The 20,572-nt window shown below is 40.6% G+C and overlaps 2 protein-coding genes across 2 annotated transcripts in view; one reads left to right on the top strand and one right to left on the bottom strand.

The window, feature by feature from the left end:
* Window positions 1-2,450, bottom strand: part of NUFIP1 (NUFIP1, FMR1 interacting protein 1) — a 28,520-nt gene extending 26,070 nt beyond the window's left edge. Inside the window, exon 1 of the mRNA XM_009277180.2 lies at window positions 2,409-2,450. Coding sequence (XP_009275455.1) covers window positions 2,409-2,450 — 42 coding nt within the window. The remainder of the gene's footprint in view (window positions 1-2,408) is intronic.
* A 2,879-nt stretch (window positions 2,451-5,329) lies between these two features.
* On the top strand, window positions 5,330-17,872 carry GPALPP1 (GPALPP motifs containing 1). Its single transcript, XM_009277179.2, has 7 exons — window positions 5,330-5,553; window positions 6,568-6,666; window positions 10,670-10,778; window positions 14,387-14,521; window positions 14,747-14,911; window positions 15,332-15,430; window positions 17,609-17,872. Exons 1-7 carry the CDS (start codon window positions 5,330-5,332, stop codon window positions 17,825-17,827), a joined length of 1,050 nt encoding a protein of 349 aa, XP_009275454.1. The 3' UTR covers window positions 17,828-17,872.
* Window positions 17,873-20,572: the final 2,700 nt, after the last annotated feature.

Genomic DNA, 20,572 nt, shown 5'->3' with positions numbered 1-20,572 from the left:
CGTTCCGCGGCTCGGGCTGCACCGCTGCGGCGCCTCGGCGAAGCTAAACGTCACGGGTGGCTTTTGTAGTGACTTTTTCAGAAAAAAATGTCATGTGTTGGGCTACTACAGATGTGAAACGGTCTAAAACTTGTTTTTAAAAAAACCACTGCGTTGATTTATTATTTTCCTGCTCAAGTCCCAGATGTGCTCTTAGGCTTGTGTTCTTTAGTAGCTCCGAGTGTGAAGTGAGCGGGCAGAAAAAAAAAGGCGGTGTTTAGGTCTTTGCAGCATGCTTTCCTTTGTCAGACCAAAACACTTCATGAAACTATCGTTTTTCAGTCAGCGGTCCTCGGGATGCAGAGCTGACTGCAGGCACCTGTGGTGCCTCACCTGCCAGGGTCTCTGATGTTGAGAGCGGCCACCTCAGAAGTGGGATCTCTTTGGGACCAGCTGACTGCCAGGCTGGCTCTTCTGCCGTGGAGCTTAGTTTCCCCCGCTTAAACCCTTGCATGTTCTGTATCAATACCTCTGGAAGTGGCAGTTTGAGTGTTAATGCTGTCTGTCCTTAGTCCGGGTTCAGATCACTAGTACATATATTCAATTTCTGCCGGTGTTTCAATGGTCATTCAGTTATTCCAAACAAAGCTGTTCCGATGGGAAAGGTTTGCTGTGCTCGTCTGCTCTTCTCATTTTTTTTAATCCAGAAGAGGGAGCAATAGGAAGAGGGAGCAAAGCTGCTGCCTTAGCTGACACCATAGCAACACCAAGCTCCAGGTCCGTAGCTTGGCTTTGTACTTAAGTCCTGACTACCCGCTTGTTTGAGCTGGTGCAGCCTTTCCTATTCGTATTTGCATTGATGGCTTATTCATTTTCTTTCTATCAACATACTTGTTGCAAGTATCTATGTTGTGTATGAATCTACTGAACAAAGTAAGTTAAACATCATTAGGCTGTGGTTTCGTGATACCAAGTGTTTTGGCAGTATCTACTCTAGGTTATCCAGCTGAATATAGTGGGATAGTCCCCTCTCTTGACCGGCTGGTTATGCTGTGTTTGATGCACCCCAGGATGCGGTTTGCCCTCCTGGCTGCCAGATAAGCATTTGTCTTATGTCTGTGATATGACATTGCCACGCTAGATGTGGTGAACAAAATAAATGTCTGTTGATTCATTCTTAAATTTGCATTTCTTCCATCTTTATATGGATAACATAGAATCACAGAATGGTTTGGGTTGAAAGGGACGTTTAAAGATCATCTAGTTTCAACCCCTGACATAACAACAGCTCTGTTAATAGTTGTAACTTTTAGCATGCAAATTCTTGCCTTTTTTTTTTTTTTAAATGAAGAAAAACTGAAGATGTAATTGTAGCTTGTGTAATCACACTGATGTTAACATGTGGTGTTTCACATTGTGAAACATGAGCAGAGTTAAAAGCTTGGTTGTTTATTTCCTTGTGCATCCCTGCTTCGGAAGATAAGGGAGTAACTGAGGTAAAGTGCCGGATGCTGCTCTGCCTGTAGGTCAGCACAGGGGTAGCCGAAATGGACTTTACCAGGAGATACCAGTGTCCACTGGTGTCTGAGAACTGATGCTACTCAAACCCCGCGACCTTTAATCAGGACCAGGATGGGAGCAAACGGTAGTTAGACAGACACAAAAGCTCATCCCTGGTAAATCCTTTACCTTTCCTTCTTCAGCTTGTCACTGTCCAACCCATGGGACACACTCATCTCCCGATTCTTTGTCTCATGATGATTCTTTGAAGCTGGCCTAGATGCGCTCCTGCTGGAAGAATCATACTTCCTTTGGCCCGTTCGTCCCTGCCTCTGCACTGTCCTTGTACCAGCAGGAGAGAAACGCTAGGGAATGGCTAAAAATAACCGGAGGCGCAGAAGGGGGTTTTGTCTATTTCAGTGTAGAGGCCACATTTGTTAACGTACAGATGCGTTGATGTGATATGTTTTGAGTTGATCTATCACTGTTGTTGAAGGTGAAAGGTCCTACTCCTGTCTGTCCTTGAGAGGTTCCCAGTGCCTATCTGATGGCATGGTAGATTGCTTAGAATCACCAAATACAGCAGAAATTAACCCAGTAAAACCAAACCAAAACAAAAGGTAGTTTTTCATTTGGTTTCTGAATTGAATTGACTTAATTTTCAGCGGATAGTCACCAGAGCCAGCTCAGGTGACCTGCCCAGAGAGGGCAAGTCAGAGCAACAATAGTAGGATGGCCACTTCTAGCAGCTGTGAAGCATTCACTTCAGTCTGACTTGAGATGTATCCTTGGCTCTGTTTCTCTCCATCCCCAAAATTTTCTTCTCACGCTTTCTTATCCCGCTGTCCTGCTCTGAGTTGTTCTGAGTTCTGGTTACTTCCTCGCTTTCCTGTTGCTCTACCATTGCTACATCCATTTCTCTTCCTCACCTCGTTGGTTTTAGCTTCCTGACACTCTGAGCTCTCCTCCATTCCGCCTTTGATTTATATCTTTCCACTTTTCCATGGCTTTCAGGGAATTTCATTCACAGACTTCTCATTAGATCTCGGCCTCCCTCCTTACCCTTTCCTTTCTTTGCTCCCAGAATCTATGCTTAGCAATTCCCATTCCTTCCTCTTTACTCTTTCCTGTGGCTCCCCACCCCAATCCATAGCTGTATCCTCACCTGTGCTGATTATTAGTCTCAGTCAGTACCATGAACATACAAATTTTTAATCCCCATTCTCCCAAGTCTCTTTCTACTCCACTTCTTTCACTGTGTCCAATGACTTTTGGACAGGCTTTAAATGCCGTTTCCCCATCATGAACTAGTCTCTGTCTCTATTTTGTTTCTGGTTGTCCTGTTCAGGCTGCAGTTCCACGAACAAACACTCTTTCAGGGGAGTGCTGGGTTTTGCAGTGTTATTTTTATGCCTCTTCACTTCCCTGATCCGGTTTATTGCATAGCCCACACAAACAGTTGTGCCAGCATAACAGAGAGGAATTGGGATAGAAAGCATGTATGTTAGCCCTGATGTTGGACAACATGTCAGTGGGACCAGTCTTCTTCCTTAAGTAGTTTTGGTTTTACTAGTTCTTTCCAGCTGACAAAGCTGCTCCCAATTTCTCTCTTCCTCTGCAGCATCAGACTCAACAAACTGCCTCTCAGTTTGCTCCTTGCGCTCCAAGTCCTTTCTCTTACCTGTCTGCATTCAGAGCAAACGAAGCTCTGCTTTCATGATATCAGGGCACCAGGTGGCCGGAGAAAACTGTTGTGCAGGTTTTTGTTACTAGTTCTTTCCAGCTGACAAAGCTGCTCCCAATTTCTCTCTTCCTCTGCAGCATCAGACTCAACAAACTGCCTCTCAGTTTGCTCCTTGCGCTCCAAGTCCTTTCTCTTACCTGTCTGCATTCAGAGCAAACGAAGCTCTGCTTTCATGATATCAGGGCACCAGGTGGCTGGAGAAAACTGTTGTGCGGGTTTTTGTCTGGTTTTTTAGTGCTTTTTATCCAGTGGTGTTTCTTGTACCAAAATGGGAGACTTCTTGATAGTAGTCTTTATTCCTATTTATCATTCATCTGTTGGTTCCCTCTCATCTTGAACTTACTTTACCTTTATAAGCTGGGGTGTTGTGGGTTTTTTTTTCCTTCTTAGTGCTGGAATGGATCTGTGTGTCCAGGTTAACGTCTTTCCCATTAAAGCAGAAAACAAAACAAGTGACAGATCTGTCTGGGTGCTTTGTAACTAGTTGTCGTGACCTCAGTCGGAACCGATGCCCAGCCAGTCCCTGAGCAGCGGCCCCCCCGGCCAGCTTTCCCCCAGTTTATGTACTGAGCATGACGTCACATGGTATGGAATGTCCCTTTGGCCAGTTTGGGTCAGCTGTCCTGGCTGTGCCCCCTCCCAGCTTCTTGTGCACCTCCAGCCTTCTCAGTCGGTAGAGCATGGGAAGCTGAAAAGTCCTTGATTTAGTGTAAGCACTACTTAGCAACAACTAAAACATCGGTGCGTTATCAACATTGTTCTCATCCTAAATCTAAACCACAGCACTGTACCAGCTACTAGGAAGGAAATTAACTCTATCCCAGCCGAAACCAGGACACTAGTAGACTGTCCTTGTTCTGTGTCTTGTGCTAAAGACAAGTAAAAGCTTTATGAAGCTCTCTTGAAGGACTCAATTTCTGCCTAGCCTTTGTCAGCTAACAATGGAACCGTAATCTGTATCAGGTTTTAATTTGCACCATCAAAAAGTTCTTTAACTGGAGATGTAATTTCCTGGTACCCTTCATTTATGTGGTTTTATTGCACCTCATCTTTTCATCTAACCCTTGACTATTCATAAAGCTAACAATGTCTGTTCCCCACCAAAACATCTTTCTGTCTTGTCAGTCATGGACTCAATGCTTGAAATATTAAAAGGAGCGCTGCTGTCTGTGTTTCAGGATGCTAAATCATCAGTAGGATCAAATCAGCATTATATCGGATGGCTGTTCGTGCTGTGTGTGTGTGTAAACTGGTGCTGGCCCTGCATGCGCTGCCCTGGATCTGGCAAGGCCTCTTGTCTTGGGACCGTTGCTGGTCTTTGCTTACTCCAGCTGGCTCTGTGTTGATTGAGCCTGTGAGGGTACCTGTGTTGTCTCGTTTGGGGGGCATTTGCTATTAGGATCAGTGGCTAAGCTACTTCTGGACCCAGTGTACATGGTACTATATCCAAATAAGTCTATAAAGAACTGTGCCTGCTGGTGGGGACAGTGCCAGAAACAGCTCAGGCCTGTTAGCAGTGTTAGCGTCTGAATTTTTCCTTTGCTGGGATATCCCCCCCCCTCCTCATTACTCCAGAGGGTGAAGGGTTGACTGGAGCACGAGAGCTCCATCCACTGCCCCGGCCTTCTGACAGCAATGATTCTTTGAAGTCTAAATGCCTAAATCATCCCTTTTTCATCAGAGTACTTAAGTCTGTGCCTGCTGTTCACGCTTAGCTGAACTGGGAGTAACCTTAATCATTAAACCATTCCTAAAGCAGGCTGGCAATTAAATTCCACTGATCTATGGTCTCCCATTCTGTGTATGTACAAATGATGTGATTCTTCAATAGTAAGCTTCAAATGCTTTATTAAGGTGGTAGTTTCTTTTGAATATACCAGTTTATACCATATGCATTGCAAATCAGTTGTTTGATAAAACAGGGCTTTCTAGTCCTGTTCTGGAAGACACTCGTGTGGTAATGGATTAATAATGTACTAATTTAATTCGGGGGAGGTTGTTCATTGAAATATGGTGCTGAAAAAAGTAACTTCTAGAAGTTTGTTTAGATATCGTCTCTAAATGCTAGACAGAGCAATATCTGAATAAACTTAATTCCAGGTAGATATGTGTTTTGGGAATACCAAGATAGATCGTACTCATTTGAAATGTTTAATAAGTATCCCAAATAACTCTGGATGTTCAGTTGCAGGACCAGCACTGCCTCCAGGCTATAAAAGCAGCTGCAGCTCAGAAACTCCTGACAGCGATGACGACTTGGAATCTCTTCCTCTACCCAGAGACGCAAACAGAGATTCCGAAGAGGAGACAGAAGGAGATCCAGCACCCAAGTGAGTATGTTCTTAGGTTATTTGTATATTAACGTTGTATTGCAAATGAAATGTGTCTGCATAAATTATGAGAGATGGACAGTATTATATAAATAAAAAGGTAAACCCTGTACCTGTGTAAAACTTGATGACATGTTCCGCATGTTCTTTGTGGTCAAGAACGTTCAGCTGACCTGTTTGACACCCTATGGTGGAATTAAGTTATTTTGGGCAATCAGATCTCTGCATTTACATGTAATGTAAATGTAAAGTAATAAAATCCTTAATGTTTTGCTTGTTTATACTAAGGACAGACACTGCTTATCATGTATGTAAGTATTTGGTACTTGAGTTTTGCCCTGTTTCTGGTATACTACCTCTCATTGAGAGGTCATGAGAACTATTTACGGGCATGAATTTATGCATTCAGTTAAGTCAACTCTAATGAAAAAAAACCTGAATTGTTTAGCAAATAACAGGAGTTTGCACACACTCTCATTTGGTGGGGTGGTTTACTCACAATTGCTGTGTTAAGAACTTGTATGTGTTTGTGCTAGGCCTTGTATAAGGGACTTGAAGGGCATTACACCATCTTAATGAGTGTTAGAGTAATTATTACTCCCTTTTTTCTTGTTGTCTTATTCAACGTTTTTTCAGTTCGTTAGCATGGAACTGGGAAAAATACTAGTCAAAATGCAGACCGGGTATAAAAATGGAGAAAGAAGTGTGCTGAATTTAAAATTACTTTGTGACTAGAAAATGGTATTTCAACATTATACTACTCTTCTTTCTACAGCAAAAGCATTCTTAATGTTTTTTTAAATGTCAGACCATTTTTGGAGTGAAGCTTATGCTCCCAATTTTTTAATTGCTTCAAATGATTTTGGATCCTTTTGCACTGTTTCCTTGGTAACAGCAGGATATTTAGTACATAAGACTGTCTGAAATAATTTTATGTATTTTTTTCCTTTTTAAAATGTAGATAATTGCTATGCATGTCAAGGTAATTATTAAGTGAATTCTTTGTATTTGCAGAAAGCTGAAAAGAATTCAGGAAGAAGATGATGATGATGATGGCTTTTTTGGGCCTGCTCTTCCTCCTGGATTTAAAAAACAGGATGATTCTCCAGAGAGGTAATTAAAATGGAATTATATTTAGACTCTTTTCCTTAATTTATCTAAAATAATTGTGTTTTATTTTGTGGCACTACTACAGAACACTTCAATTGTGCACTTCAGATTCAGATGATTCGAATTGCTTTCTCCACATTCTGAGAACAGGAACAGCATTCCCTTGAAACAGAACACACGGCCTTCCTAGTCCTGGTTGTAAGGTTGGAGAGAAAAAGAATGAATGTGAATTGTCTGAGTTATATTTTGAATGTCATATTTCTTCTCTTTCTTATGATAGGTCTCAGATCAGTGCAGAAAAAAACAAATTACAGGTACAAGGACCCATAGTTCTGTAGTTCATTCTGGGCTGTGAGGGAGGAGGGCAGTTAGCTTTTGTGTGGTGCAACACAATGCAGATTATTGGAATTGTCATTTGCTAATGCACCAAGGATTATTGTTTATGTGTCTCCAGGTAGAACAGTGTAGGTTTCTAGAAAGCAAGCTGTCAGGTCTAAGCAAATAAGCATTATTTATAGCCTCTATCAGGAAGCTTTCCATTTGATTGCACGCAACTATAAAATACTTCCCCAAAAAAACCTACTTATGGATTTTCTATGCAGAACTTAACCATGTCTCATGGCCTTCTAGTCTTTACATCAATCTGTGTGCTTCCTTCTATAATTTGAAATGATAATCCATAGTGAAATTGGTACTTCCAAGGGGCCGCTTATTGATGAAAGGCACAAGAGAGTCCCTTGATCACTATTATCTTCCTTAGAGCAATAGGGAGCTGGTAAATAAAGTAAATCAATACCTACCTGTCAGGTGTGAGTTTTCAGTTCTAGGAAAGTGACTCAATTTGTTGTCGAGCTGTGTATGTAGTATACCATCTCGAAGGAAATTTCAAAGTTGAAATTTTTTTTGGTTTGGATAAATTTTTATGCTGCTTGGCAGCAGTTAGGAAGACAAGAATTTATGTAACTAAGGTTATTTCGAAATATCCTCTTTGTATCTGTTTGGTTACACTTTGTTGTAATCAACAAACTCCTGTAATTGTGGGTATCATGCTCAGTGGGTTCATTTGGTGCTTTGATGGTCCCAAGAGTACCTAATATTTTTTCTTGCATTTCATATGCACAATATTTTCATTATAAAATTTAGGAAGTCACTAAAAATAATGTGATCTCTAATAAAACAAATAAATGCTTGTAGCTTTTAATATCAGCAGAGGTAGCCTTCTTGCTTTCTTGATTTTTTTACATGAATAATCCTGTGGCAAAATGTTACGTCAAAGTGTGCAAAGAAAAAGAGGAAGAAAAGAGGCAACTTGTAGTTTCAAGGTTAGAGAGATGAGCAGTAACACAGGTGGTCACCCATCATATAGTCTTAGTCTTTTGTATGTTCACCCAACTTTTATTTCTGCTTAGTAGTTTATTTCCAAAATGCTGGATAACTTGCATTTACATTCAGAGGGTGAGAGTCTGCTTTGTGTCTCTGAGTATGAGGGATTAAAGCAGTAAAAGGCACTTGGCAGTTTTTTGGGGTTTTTTTATCCTAGCTCACCATACAACTGCTCCTAGCACACACTGAGAAAGCAGATTGAGCAGAGCTGTTTTGCACCCAGCCTGATTCCCTGAATAGGTGGGAAAGGTGTGATGTGCGGGAAGAGCCTTGTCTATCTTCCACCCCCATACACCTGGCAGTCTAGTTGTGCTGACACACTGAGGCGCGTAAGCTGCGCAGGGTGTAGACACAATGCTGTTAACTGTCTCCCCGCTGCATTGCCCCTAGCGTTGAGCAGATTGCCAGCTGGCGATCTAGCCATGAATAATTGAAACAAATGCAGGCTGTTTGTTTCAATGTATGGACATACTGTTTATTAGCTCCGTGTGACACACTCGTTCTTTTAGAAAAGCTTTTGTTCTGTTACATCTTTTCCAGACTTGTCAAAGCAACATATTCATGATTAGGAGCAGCTCATGTGGCAGTTCGCAGCTTGTTAAAAATTGTTTGAATCATTCCAGCATGAAATATATATACGAACAGATTTCCTTCAACTTTGGAAAGGATGTTGCTGTTTATCAATGTTAGACAGAAGTGCAGCACCCATAGTATTCCCGAAGTATTCACACATCAAGATAAAGAGCAAAGGTTATCTTAAACAATTTTATGTTATGCATCAGAGGAATGCTGAAATGCCCATCCTGAAACATGCATTAGCAAGGACTCCAAGTCCAACAACAGGAAAGTGCTCTTTGCCATATGTGAAATCCAATATTCCTTCAATGAAAGCTTAATTCATTATAAGTTTGAGGTGTTTTTTTGAACGTATATAGATAGGTTCCGAAGTTGCCAACAGCAGCAAAATGTGTTTAACAGAGTTTTACTTAGATTCATTTCACCTGTTGAGAAAGCCTTTGGACATCCAGGAAACTGTTAAGAATCAGGTCGGCTGTGTGCTGCTGAGGAAAGACCTGAGCAATGGGGGTAATTCATGGGGCGGGGCGGGGGGGAAGGAAGCATAGAAATGGAAAGCGTGGGAGGGATGAATATGGGAACCATTTTTCTATTCCCTGGAAGAGCCTTTGAGCTGTGACAGAAGCAAGGCAGAGTATTTGAGATCTGCTCTTTTTCGTAAGTTGCACAGATACAGCCACAGCATAGATGTTCTTATATATTTTAGTAGAAAGCTTTTTTTTTACAGTTTGGTTTAACTGTCTCACCATGCAAAATAAAGGTACCTGTATACTAAAATAAAAGATTATTTTGGCTGTATCTGTATAGGTTTCAATTAAATCTCTTTAAATTATATTGGGAATTTAAAATATGGTCTTAACAAGAAAGCAGTCAGAAAGGAACAGAAGAAAATACAAGCTGCTTCTTTTTTGCAGCAGCCAGGTGGGGGTGGAACTTCAAATTTAACCCAGACCTCTTGCCTGGGTTTGAAACCTCACCAGTGCTCTTGTCCTGGCCTGAGCTCGCATTTATTGCTTGAGTCTGTCTATCTGTGGTTGGCTTTCTGGCAGGACTTTCTTCTTTTTATTTCCCCTCTTCAAATCCTGACAGTAATATCACTACAGCAGGGCTTTACTGATTAGATTACGTGGGATTTAGCAGAAGACCATAATTACCATAATTCAGTTCATGTTGTGTTACGTTTGATCGCTCTAAAGCTCAGAAACTGAAGATGATAATAAACAAAGTCTCTGCTGATACATTGTGAGGGTACTGTCACTTGGATATTTCTTCAGGGGATAATTGTTTGGGTTTTTAATTGGCTTCAAAGAATATGATGGTGGATTATTAAGAGGAACTTGTATACAAAAGTCCTTTCAGTACTGCAAGCACAGTTTGTAGTATGCTTTGAACTGTTTTCACCATTCAAGAGAGATTCTCACCTTTCTGTGTTCCTGGAGACAATTGAATTACACTGCTTGCAGAGCTGCTGTGCGAAAACAAATCAGCGAAGTTACCTGGGATCACAAAACTTTTCTTCTCTTGTCCCCACTCCAAGGGAAAATAAACTTAAAATCAGAGCAGTTCACTGATTCTGTTTATTGAAGGACAGTGAAACTGTGGTGCAAGGCAAGAATGAACAAAATTGGCTTTGTTGCTAGAGAAAGAGTAGCATATATTTGACCTCCCACCTTTCATTGCTCTTGAATCTGGTGAAGGAAGCTAGGCAAGAAAAAAGTGGATTTCCCTGACTACATCCTGCAACTTTCCTGGTTTTCTTGCATCCCAGCTATCTGCAGAGGTCCTCCTGGAAAACGGAGAAATTCTTCTTATTCACTTATTTCTACGGTGTGTGCATAGGGGGCACACTTGGCATGGGGAGGAAGGAGAAACACTTCTCATCAACATTTTATTTTTATATTTATATTAATCTGTTACATTTTTTTCCTGCAGCAGACTGTGGAAGGCTGTCATTTAATGTACTGTCCATGTTGGTTATGTTACTTCCTTCCCCCCCCCTCAACTGAAAACCAAGTTTTTTTGTGGTTTTTTTTTTCCCCCCCTCAAGGCCCATTATAGGTCCTGCATTACCGCCTGGCTTTAGGAAACCTTCGCAGGACACCATGAACAGCAGATGTTCCATAGAACCATCTGTTTCATCAGAATTCCGTACCCAGGTTTGTGAAAACAGAAGCCTTTTGTTTTAGTACAAGCTATCTGAAATGCTTAAGCAAGTCGGAGCCTGAAAAAGTCTACTAGACATACTTTTCAGCATGACAGTTTAATTTTAGATCAGAAAGTGTCTGGCATATTTTTGCCTGAGTCAAATACTGAAGCATAAATAAGCCTTAAAAAAGGAAAAGGCTGGCCTGGTTTGTTGTGATTTTGCTGTTAGGCGGATGATGCACGCACTGAACACAAGAGATCTAGGCATCCTAAACTGCAGTCACGGTAATTCTTCCTAATGTTTTTCCATTCTTTCTTTTGGTGTGACGTCCTTCACAAGTGCAAGTGAGCATCTTGGCGAAGTTCAAATTTTTAAGGATATTAAAGAAATAATGCAATCCATTAGAATGAAAATATTTACCTGTAATTCAAGCTTTTACTCCTTTGCTGATGGGGGAGCAAAATGATGGAATATTTCACATACCTTCACCTCCTTAGAAACGTTTGTTAGTGGATGTGTTAATTAAGTTTATCCAAAAGAATGCAATCAAGAATGACGCCACAGTGTCACTAATTGTTCTTATCGATAGCAAGATGATACTTGTAACTGGGAGTAAGGCGGAGCAGGACAGTGACACTGACACAATTTTCTGGTTCGTGTTTTTTGACTGTTCTCGTCAGGTTAGGTAATAACTAGGTAGAAGTCCTACCTATAGTCTAATCCCTAGCTGCAAAATAATGCATGTACTACTAAAGAACATTCAGGAATAAGATGTGTGATAAAATACGGCTAGAAGTATGGGGAAGATTGAGCTCCCTAAACATGGGCCTCTAATACCATTCTGAGGGATCTGAATCGACTGCAGCGGGCTGGCAGATAGGGAGTAGCACCTTGGAGAAGCTTGCATCCTTCTTGAGCAGCACCTCTTAAGCCAGGCAGGATACCCTAAGACATCAAGAATGGTGCTGGCTACCAGTGTTTAGGCAATTGAATCTCTCTCATGCTATGATAAACTAAATACTAATTCCTTGTGAGAATTAACAGTTATTCTGTTTATTTCTAAAATACTTACATTTTTAAGTTTAACTCCCAGACACTATGGGACTTGCTAGACACACTAGGAAGGAATGAGGCAAAGGCTGCTCTGGAACTTCACTTTTTTGATTGGTAGTTGCAAAATATATCATTCTCCAGCCTCTTACAGCGAGTGTTGTCATAATCCTTCATGAAGAATGATTGTCTGACATTTCAAGATACTCATCGTCTTAGAACTCCAAATAACGATTAAGGAATTTATCATAATGACAAATCTCTTGAGGCAGGGATGTCAAAACTGGTCTGCTTATATATTTTACAAACAAAAAAGTCTCTTTTCTCCTAAATAGATCTTCTACCATCAGCTTTGTTACAGCTGTTACAGGACTTAGCTTATTTTTTTTCGCTTCCTAATAATGCTCTTTTTTTTCTACCTTTGAATATGATAATTATTTTTGTTTATTTCAATTTATTTAATTAATTTGTATTCTAGTACATCTTTAGAGGCAGCTTATTCTATTCCAACTCTTCACTTTATATTGATTTCCCCTTCAAACTTGAAGCAGTATTTTTTAATGTTTGTTTAATTTCATCTTGTTTGAGGCAGGTGGTAATGGAGTGAATTGAACTTAAGACTAATGAGAAAAGAAATGAGACACGCTTCTTCAATTAAAAGTCAGCGTGGCATTTGTCTTTCATCCTCAACTACCATACAATTTGTTATGAAAGTCTCATATCTGTGCATTTTTTATTTGTTTGTACACAGAGAGGGGGAAGTGGTTTACTACCTTGGTTTCTCAAGATGGTTATTCCTCTTTTGCACCAGCTCCTTCTTTAAAAAAATAGAGGGCGAGCATGCAGTCACCCCATTCTCTAAAAGTTGAAGCAATATCGCAGTGGTAGATAATTAGTGAAAACTTGACTATGTAAATGTTTTTGAGAAAAATGACGAGAGAAATTGGTGTTACCACCTTGCATTGGTGATGTTTATAAATGACCAGCTATTTCTCACCCTCCTCAGTCTTCAGATCCGTTTCATGCAACTGGTCATACAGCCGTTAAATTTGCTAAGCCTCTTCTTGCACCTTGTGGTCCACAGCCATATGTAGCTGTATCTCTTGCTACCTGAAGCTTGGCTTCCCCGCTGTCCACACCTTTGCTGACTCCTAAAGGCAGACAGGGCCAACTGGCTTGGCTAGCTTGGAGCAGTGTCATTAAAGCACGCCAGTTTCTGTAGCAAGTGGCACGCATAGGGGTAAAGTAGCTTATTTCACACCTGCTGTCTTCCTTAGCCCAGATCCCTCTACAGCGGTGGGATGCCAGCTACGAGCAGCCTGAAGTATTAGGCTTGAACTCAGTGCAGCAGGATAGCTTTCCTGCTTTCTGCCTCCTTTCACTCGTCCTCCATTCCCCATGCTCCCATTAGGTGACTCTTCCAGTGAGGTTCTGTACTCCGTTCTTGTATTCTCCACTGGGTCACCTCTGCCTCGGCCACCTTATTTTACACAGAAGGCTCCTGATACTGTTTTTCCACTGCTCATTGCTCTTGAGCCCTCGTCTTCTCTGATGGTGTCATATCTTGCTTCTAGGATGTTCACCAAAGTTTGGCATGACAAAAACGAGCCATTGCCCCCCAACATTCTTCATCCTTCATTTGAAACTTCTTTGCCACCACCTTATATTCTCAAGTAATGCTCTGTGCTTCCTGAGTATACAGCCTTGTTGTCATCCTACTCCCCTTCCTTTATCACCCACATTCAGGCTGTAGCTAAACCTTTTCACTCTCGTAGATATTGGGCACCTTAGCTTTGCTTCCAGGGCACTGTGGCGTCACCATTTTCTGTCTAGTTCTGCCTCCATCCACATCTGTGCTGTTTTAACTTGGAGGGACCTGTGAGCTTTCCTTACAGCCCCTGGCATCCGCAAAGATTCTTATTAATGTCTGTTCCCTTTCAAACTTAGTTTTTTGAGCCATTCTCCAAATAATTGCTTAGAATGCAATGTCAAAAGGGATCGAAGAAGTGAGTGACAGAACCAAGAGATTAGACTGGCAGGTACTATACACCCAGGGGTGTAGTACCATGTATGCCACTGTACCCTAGCTTGCATGTTAATCTTTCTAGCATCCTTACAGAATCTGAGCTCGAGACAGTTCTCCTTGCAGCGCGAAATTGCGATCCGTATTACAGAGATGCATCCAAATGTTGCTAGTGATGGTAAAGCCCAAAGCATCAAAGATGTATGCCTGTGTGTTTCAGATTTCCCTGTGGCCACAGAGGCTACGTGGCTGCGTGCAGAGCAATGTAAGGTAGCAGGACTCCGTGTATTGCCACTGTGTTTACCAGCGGTTTTGCCTCAGAGAAGAGATGGTGCTTTTGGAAACATGGAGACTAAGTATCCATGTTAAAGTGCTAGAACGGGTCCAATCTGGAGTTTTAATCCAGGTTTTTGTTGTCTGACTGGCAGATGCATTGCATTAGGTTTATATGCTCTTCTAGAAAAAATCATTCTAATCCAATGAAGCTAAAGTGTTTCTCGATGGCTTTAGCACTGTGGTTGAGAGAAATGTTTTATTTTTGGAAGGTAACAGATAGTAGTGAGGAAGAAGACAATCTTATAGGCCCAATGCCTGCAAAAGGACCAGTGGAGTCTGATGTGACTAAAGAATTTGAACGCAGAGCTCAGAGAATGAAGGAAAAACTTACTTCAGCAGACAGCGTAAGTTGGATTTCTTAATTTCTAATATTTTGTTCCTGGAGTGTATTTGTGTTTTTCTTTGCCTATTTCTGTGGGAACCCAGTTGCAGTTCTGCTCGGGATGCTAAGTGTTTGCAATTGTTAAGACAAAGAAAAATCTATGATTTCTGCTGGAAGCTGAGAGATTCAGACAGCAATTTTTGATTATGCCTTTTTTACTGTCCCCCCCGCTATTTCTTTTGTAAAGGATGAACCCAAGCAAGTTACCAGGGAATCATGGATGACGGAGCTTCCACCTGAATTGAAAAGCTTTGGATTTGGCCCAAGAACATTCAAGAGAAGAGCCGATGACAAATCGGGCGATAGATCTATTTGGACAGATACTCCAGCTGACAGAGAGAGAAAAGCCAAGGTGAGCATTTATTCATTTGTATACACCTGCAGGCAGCATATATGTTGTTGACATTCTGTGAAAACAAAGTAAAGATACCCTGAGCTGTTCAATTAAATTTTTCTTCCAGATTTTTCTTTGTTATCAAAACTTACTGAGTCAGGCTTAAAGGTAAAGGCAAGGAAATAATGATTTTAAGTAACATTGATATTCATTTTTTTCCCTCTCCCTTCTGCAGTAGTCAGGTGCTCTGTATCAGCTCATTGAATTTCCAATTACAGCGTGTCCAGTTTCTTCCTTTATCGGGCTGAGCAAAAAATATCTGGTGGCCTCTATTGTAGCCTCTACCCTTCAGATTTAATTAAAGTAAATATAGATTTCCTTGCTTTTTACTTCAGCCGTTCTAATTACTACAGCGTGTGATTTGCTTCTACTCATCAGGAAAGAGAAGAGGCAAAAAAGTCAACCAGTAAGGATAATGAAGAAATTGTGTTATCTGGGAGAGACAAGAGACTTGTTGAGCAGGTGACTTCATACAATGTAAGTGTAATAGCAAAATACTTCCTCTTCCTGCATTTCCTTTAATTCTTCATTCTTTTCTTCTGGTTCTCATTTCTAGCGCTGCTGGTTTCCATGGTGATGCCACTGCAGTCTTCCCTTTTAGTGCCCAAACCTGCTGCTGTTTAAGTCCTTAGAACATTTGCCATTGACTTCAACAGCAGCAGGATTGGGTCCTGAAGCTGCTGCTGAAAACGGTGTGACAGAATTGGGGTTTGTGTATATTGTCTCAGTTTTAGGTGGTGTTTTCCTTAAATCAACCTCACATCAGGACATGGTTGCTGGGAGTAGACAACCTTAATTCAAATATTAGCTTGCTTCAGCGAATTACCAACATCCCAAGAATAAAACAGTAGCAAAGGTTTAACTTTTAGGACAAAATATGCATTAACCCAGAAGCAGCTTGATGGGCTAAGCAGATCAATGCGTTAATTACACTATGTAATTAATTGCATTAACTGCTCATTACAACAGCATCATTACATGAAGTTTTCCTCAATCTCTGCAGAAGCAGATAATTTTCACAGACAGATGTTGATTACTAGAAATCTGAGCTCCATGTCAAATTCCCTCTCACTTTTCTGCCTGCCAACCCTGTCCACCAGAGTATATGGACTGTTGCCTGCCTTACAGCTGTTCGTTCCAGTTCTTCCCTGATTTATGGCCTGAAGTCTTATGGAAGGCAGTCTGGTCTCCTGAGGGTGTAATTAACTTGAGAATTGCAGCTTCGGCTTATATTACATGATTGAAGTTTATCTGGCACTTTTAATAATTTATTGGTAGTTCATTAAATCACATGTCCCTCTTGACTTAGAGGCTTGCAAATCCAGAGCTATTAGCATACTGTCTTAAATGTCTTCTGTATTGTCTGTTTCTACTGTCATTATGAATATAGTAGAATAATTTTCATATAAAACTATGGGGTTTGCTCTGTACCATTGCCAGAATAAAACATATATAGGTCTTTACTGTTTCTAAAGTTAATGGAGTTCTCTCAAAAAAACCTGAAGAAGGCATCTTGTTTAAGAACAACGTTTCTTGGGTTGTTTTGTTGTTTTGGTTTTTTTTTTTTTAAATCAGCTCTTTTCTGGTTTTCAGGTGGTTGGGGTTTTTTTTTTTTCTTCTAAAGTTTTTTCCTCTATTCTTTTCTACTTCTTTCTCCACTGACCTTTATCAAGGATACTTTCATAGAAAGGAGCTTTAATTCTTAAAATAATTTCTTACAGTTAATTCTTTCAGTGCTGATGCCAGAGAATGTCTATGACACAGTTACCCCATGAATAAGTATTGTCCATTTTCTGTTTTCCATAAGAATCATTTCTTATGACATGAGAAAACAGAGCTGCTCATCTTTTGCGCTTTCTGATGAGAGAATTGGTTTGGACTGATCTTTTGGCTGGTTTGTAACCATTTGGGAGTCTGAGAAATTGACTACTTAGGGATACACAAACACACTTTGCCTGAGTTAAAGGAGGGGCCACAGCCTTGTGAGAACGAATCCCGCTCCTGTATGAAATCAGCAAAAGTTTTACGTTGTATTTGGGCTGGATCATGCTCTTTAATAAATGCAGCTGAAGTCCTTGACTTGACAAAACACATGCTCTAGCTCAAACCTGTGACTTTGTCCTGTGGGCTTGCAACAGATGATTCAAATACTGAAAAGTTAAGAGCACACATTAAAAACATAAAAAACACAATAGTGCACGAGAGTAAGATCGAAAGGGTATCCAGCTTGTTCCTGCCCCTAGCAGAGACCAAAACCAGATGCTTAGGGGAAGTGTAGAAGAAACTGGGCCTGTACTTTGAGATATTTCTCTTGACATGTTGTCTTCATTTGTCTCTGCTAATAATGGCAGAGCAACTCTTATATTTCTTCTGCATTATTTTTGTAATTTATCTCCACTGTCTGTGGAGATTCAGTAACATGATGGGTATCTTTAACGTCAGTGAATTGTTAGTATTTTATTCAGTGTAGACAAGATCACACGTGCCTTCTGCTCTGTGTATGCTAAATTTATCATTCTGCTTTCCAGTTACTAAGCTGTCTTCTTTTTCTGGAATTTTTAGCCTTCCTAATTCCAATCTTTCCATTTGGATTTTCTGTACGTTGTTGATATTTTGTAATACTTTATTTCCTCTTCCTTCTTCCTGTTTTTCCAGGAGTCAAAGAGGTCAGAATCTCTCATGGACATACATCAGAAAAAGCTAAAGAGCAAAGCGTCCGAAGAAAAGAACAAACCTCAAGAAAGAAGGCCATTTGACCGAGACCAGGATCTCAAAGTCAATCGATTTGACGAAGCACAAAAGAAGGCTCTTATAAGAAAATCCAGAGATCTGAATACTAAATTTGAGCACAGTAAAGGCAATATGTTTTTATAACATAAAAGCATGAAGCTTTTTTGAAGTCAATTAAACTTTAAATACTTAATTTTTTAAGTATTTTTCTGTAAATATTTGTATGCAAAATAAATATCCTGATGTTTAAGTATTTTTCCTTGTCTGTAAATACTCTGTTAGGGAGGATCATCTGTACTAAAACTAAACTGGTAAAGGAAAGTCCTGGTGTAAAAAAAGATAATGTAAATTTGCTTCTTTAAAACATTGATAGATATTTTTTTTTGTTAGCATAAAAATAATTAATTAAAATAGGTATTATTTTAAGGAGCTCTGGATTTGATCTTGTAATGGAGTTGGCAGTTTCCCCCTTTCCCCTGCCATGCTTAAGATATTCTTGCTGAGCCTGACCTGAAAGCCATGGAAAAATCCCCTTTAGGCTCGTGGGCAGGACATCACTTGACTGGAGTTCCTGCTGGGGAGTATAAACTCAAGTGGCAGCTTTTATGTCCACCCAGTGCTTTTATTTCTATGATTCTGTGTCTGTACATAAATACAGGTTTATATATATGTGGTATCACTTCTGTACTATAGCAGGAAGAGCTAGTGGTAGCAGAAGTAATAAAACCTCAAGATTTGCAGATTTAATTATAAAATGGTAGTGTACAAGAAGAGAAAATCTAATTTGAGTTTCAATTTGTAGGGCTTATCAGAAAATCCATCTTTTTTAAGCAAATACAATATGAAATTCAAACCAAGATAAAGCTTATTTTGTCAGTTAATTTGCAAAGCAGAACAGCTCTTTGGTATCAAAAAGGAAATAAATCTGACATTTAGAAATTCTACATCCATGCTTAGAGTTCTTTAGCTCTTCTGTGTGTGTGCAGAGTGGCTGAAGGGAGAGTTGTGTTACTTATTTAAAATTAGACTTGTACTTTCATCCTTTTTCTCTTGAGTAATGTTTGGGATCCTTTCTGAGGAGGAAAGTATCTATATATGAAAATAATTTTATGTATGAGATGCCGGCAACTTGTTTGGAAGTGTGACACATTTTGCTTATTAAATACCATGGGGTTCACTGTAATTTGAAAAAAGGCTACTGTGACAGACGGTGTCTGGGTTGGTTCATGTTGACGGAGCAGTGACCCAACAAGCCCCAGAAACAAACGGCTAAAAACTTGGTCTTATTTTATTGCACGTGTGCGTGAGCCCAAGGCACAGCCTCCATGTGCTGAGAGGTCTTGGAGAATTTTCAATGTCGCAAATGAATGCTTACGTACAATATATTTAGATACTGCTTTTTTTTTTTTAAATAGACTATTTTACCATCTGAAAAATCTGCTGCCTTCAGGAGGAAGAGGGACTGGTTTTGTATTGTGTTTGATTTTTCTTTAATCAGTTTTGAGTTTCTGAGCCTTTTCGTTTCGAGGTGAGAGGAGGGTTTAAACAAGGGCCATTTATTTTTCCTCCCCTAAAACAGACTTCTCTTAGCGCCTCGTGCTTTTTTTGCCTCAGCAAGCAAGGCCTCACTAGGTTTCTACCTTCTGAGTTGTCTCCTTCCCCTTTTTGGGGAGGTCCTCTGCAGCTGGGGGTTAAATAACATCTCTCTAGCAATTCAGCAAATGCAGATTTCTTAATTGGAAAGGCAATATTAGGGATGTTTGGGGGTTTTTTAGGCAACTAAAGCAATGACAGGGTGAGCATCGCGTGACTAGCTAAATCTTCATGGTGGACAAAAAACGATCCTCATGCCCACTTCTGGAAACCCTACTGCCTTGAGAAATCAGTTTATTATCAGGTGTTGCCCTATGCTGAAAGAGCTGATCTCATGAGCCCATCATGGAGTCCTCGCTCATTCAGACCGGCCCGTAGCAGGGATGAGGGCTGCTTGTATTAAGATTTTGTTGTTACGTGCTTCGTTTTCATTTTTGTTCTTTGGTCCCTCCTCCTCCAAACTGAGGACCGGTCATCAGATGGCCGGATCTTGCCATCCAGCTGTATCCCTGCTGTTTCCTCGCTGCCCTCCCTGGCCCCATCGCGGTCTCCCGCCCTCTCCGAGGACGTGTTTGAGCGGAGGCTCCGCGGTGTTGCTCAAGGGGAGAGCTCTTGCAGCGGGAGTGCAGGCAGCCCCTTCGCGGTCGTGCGGTGGTACGTTACACCTCCGTATGTGGGACGTGCGGTTCTAATCTGTGAAGCCTTGATGTGCGTTGGGAACGTGTTTTCTCTCATCTGCTTAATCTTTGTTTTCCGCTCTGAAGCAGCCTCTCAAAGACCCGATCAAATCCCTGTTACGAACTTGAGACAGGGGGAAAGTGGAACTGCTGAGAGTTCAAATTAAGCTTTTCATTACTTTGTATAAATTGAGTGAACTTTTGAATTGCATTAATACACAAACTAATCTCCTCTTACCGATGCCAAACCATTCCCTTGAACAGTCATTAGAACAAGCAGTAACTCAGTAAATTACAAGCTCTGTAAGCCTTTGTGGGAAATGATGAGCTGTCCTCTACAATTTGGACAGTCTGTAAAGCATTTCTGCAGAAATGTTAGTGGGTGATTTTTCAGAGTCTCATTTGAAAAACCAGAATGTATTTCACAGAAAATCCTCACCATAATTACTATGTAACATTTCTGGTAACCGGCTCCCGACGCAGATTTAATGGATTCTATTGCTATTCTGCGCTGCCAGCCTGCGTCGCAGCGTATTGACTCCAGGCACATCAGGAAACTCTGTTTTGTAAAAAAAAAAAAAAAAAAAAAAAAAAAAAGGGGGGGTTTTTTTGGTTTTGA

The sequence above is a fragment of the Aptenodytes forsteri genome, unplaced genomic scaffold, assembly GCF_000699145.1.
Source record: "Aptenodytes forsteri isolate BGI_AS27 unplaced genomic scaffold, ASM69914v1 Scaffold145, whole genome shotgun sequence".
Classification (NCBI taxonomy): Eukaryota; Metazoa; Chordata; class Aves; order Sphenisciformes; family Spheniscidae; genus Aptenodytes; species Aptenodytes forsteri.
The sequence above is the reverse complement of the archived record's forward strand: the minus strand, read 5'-3'. Positions and strand labels throughout refer to the sequence as shown.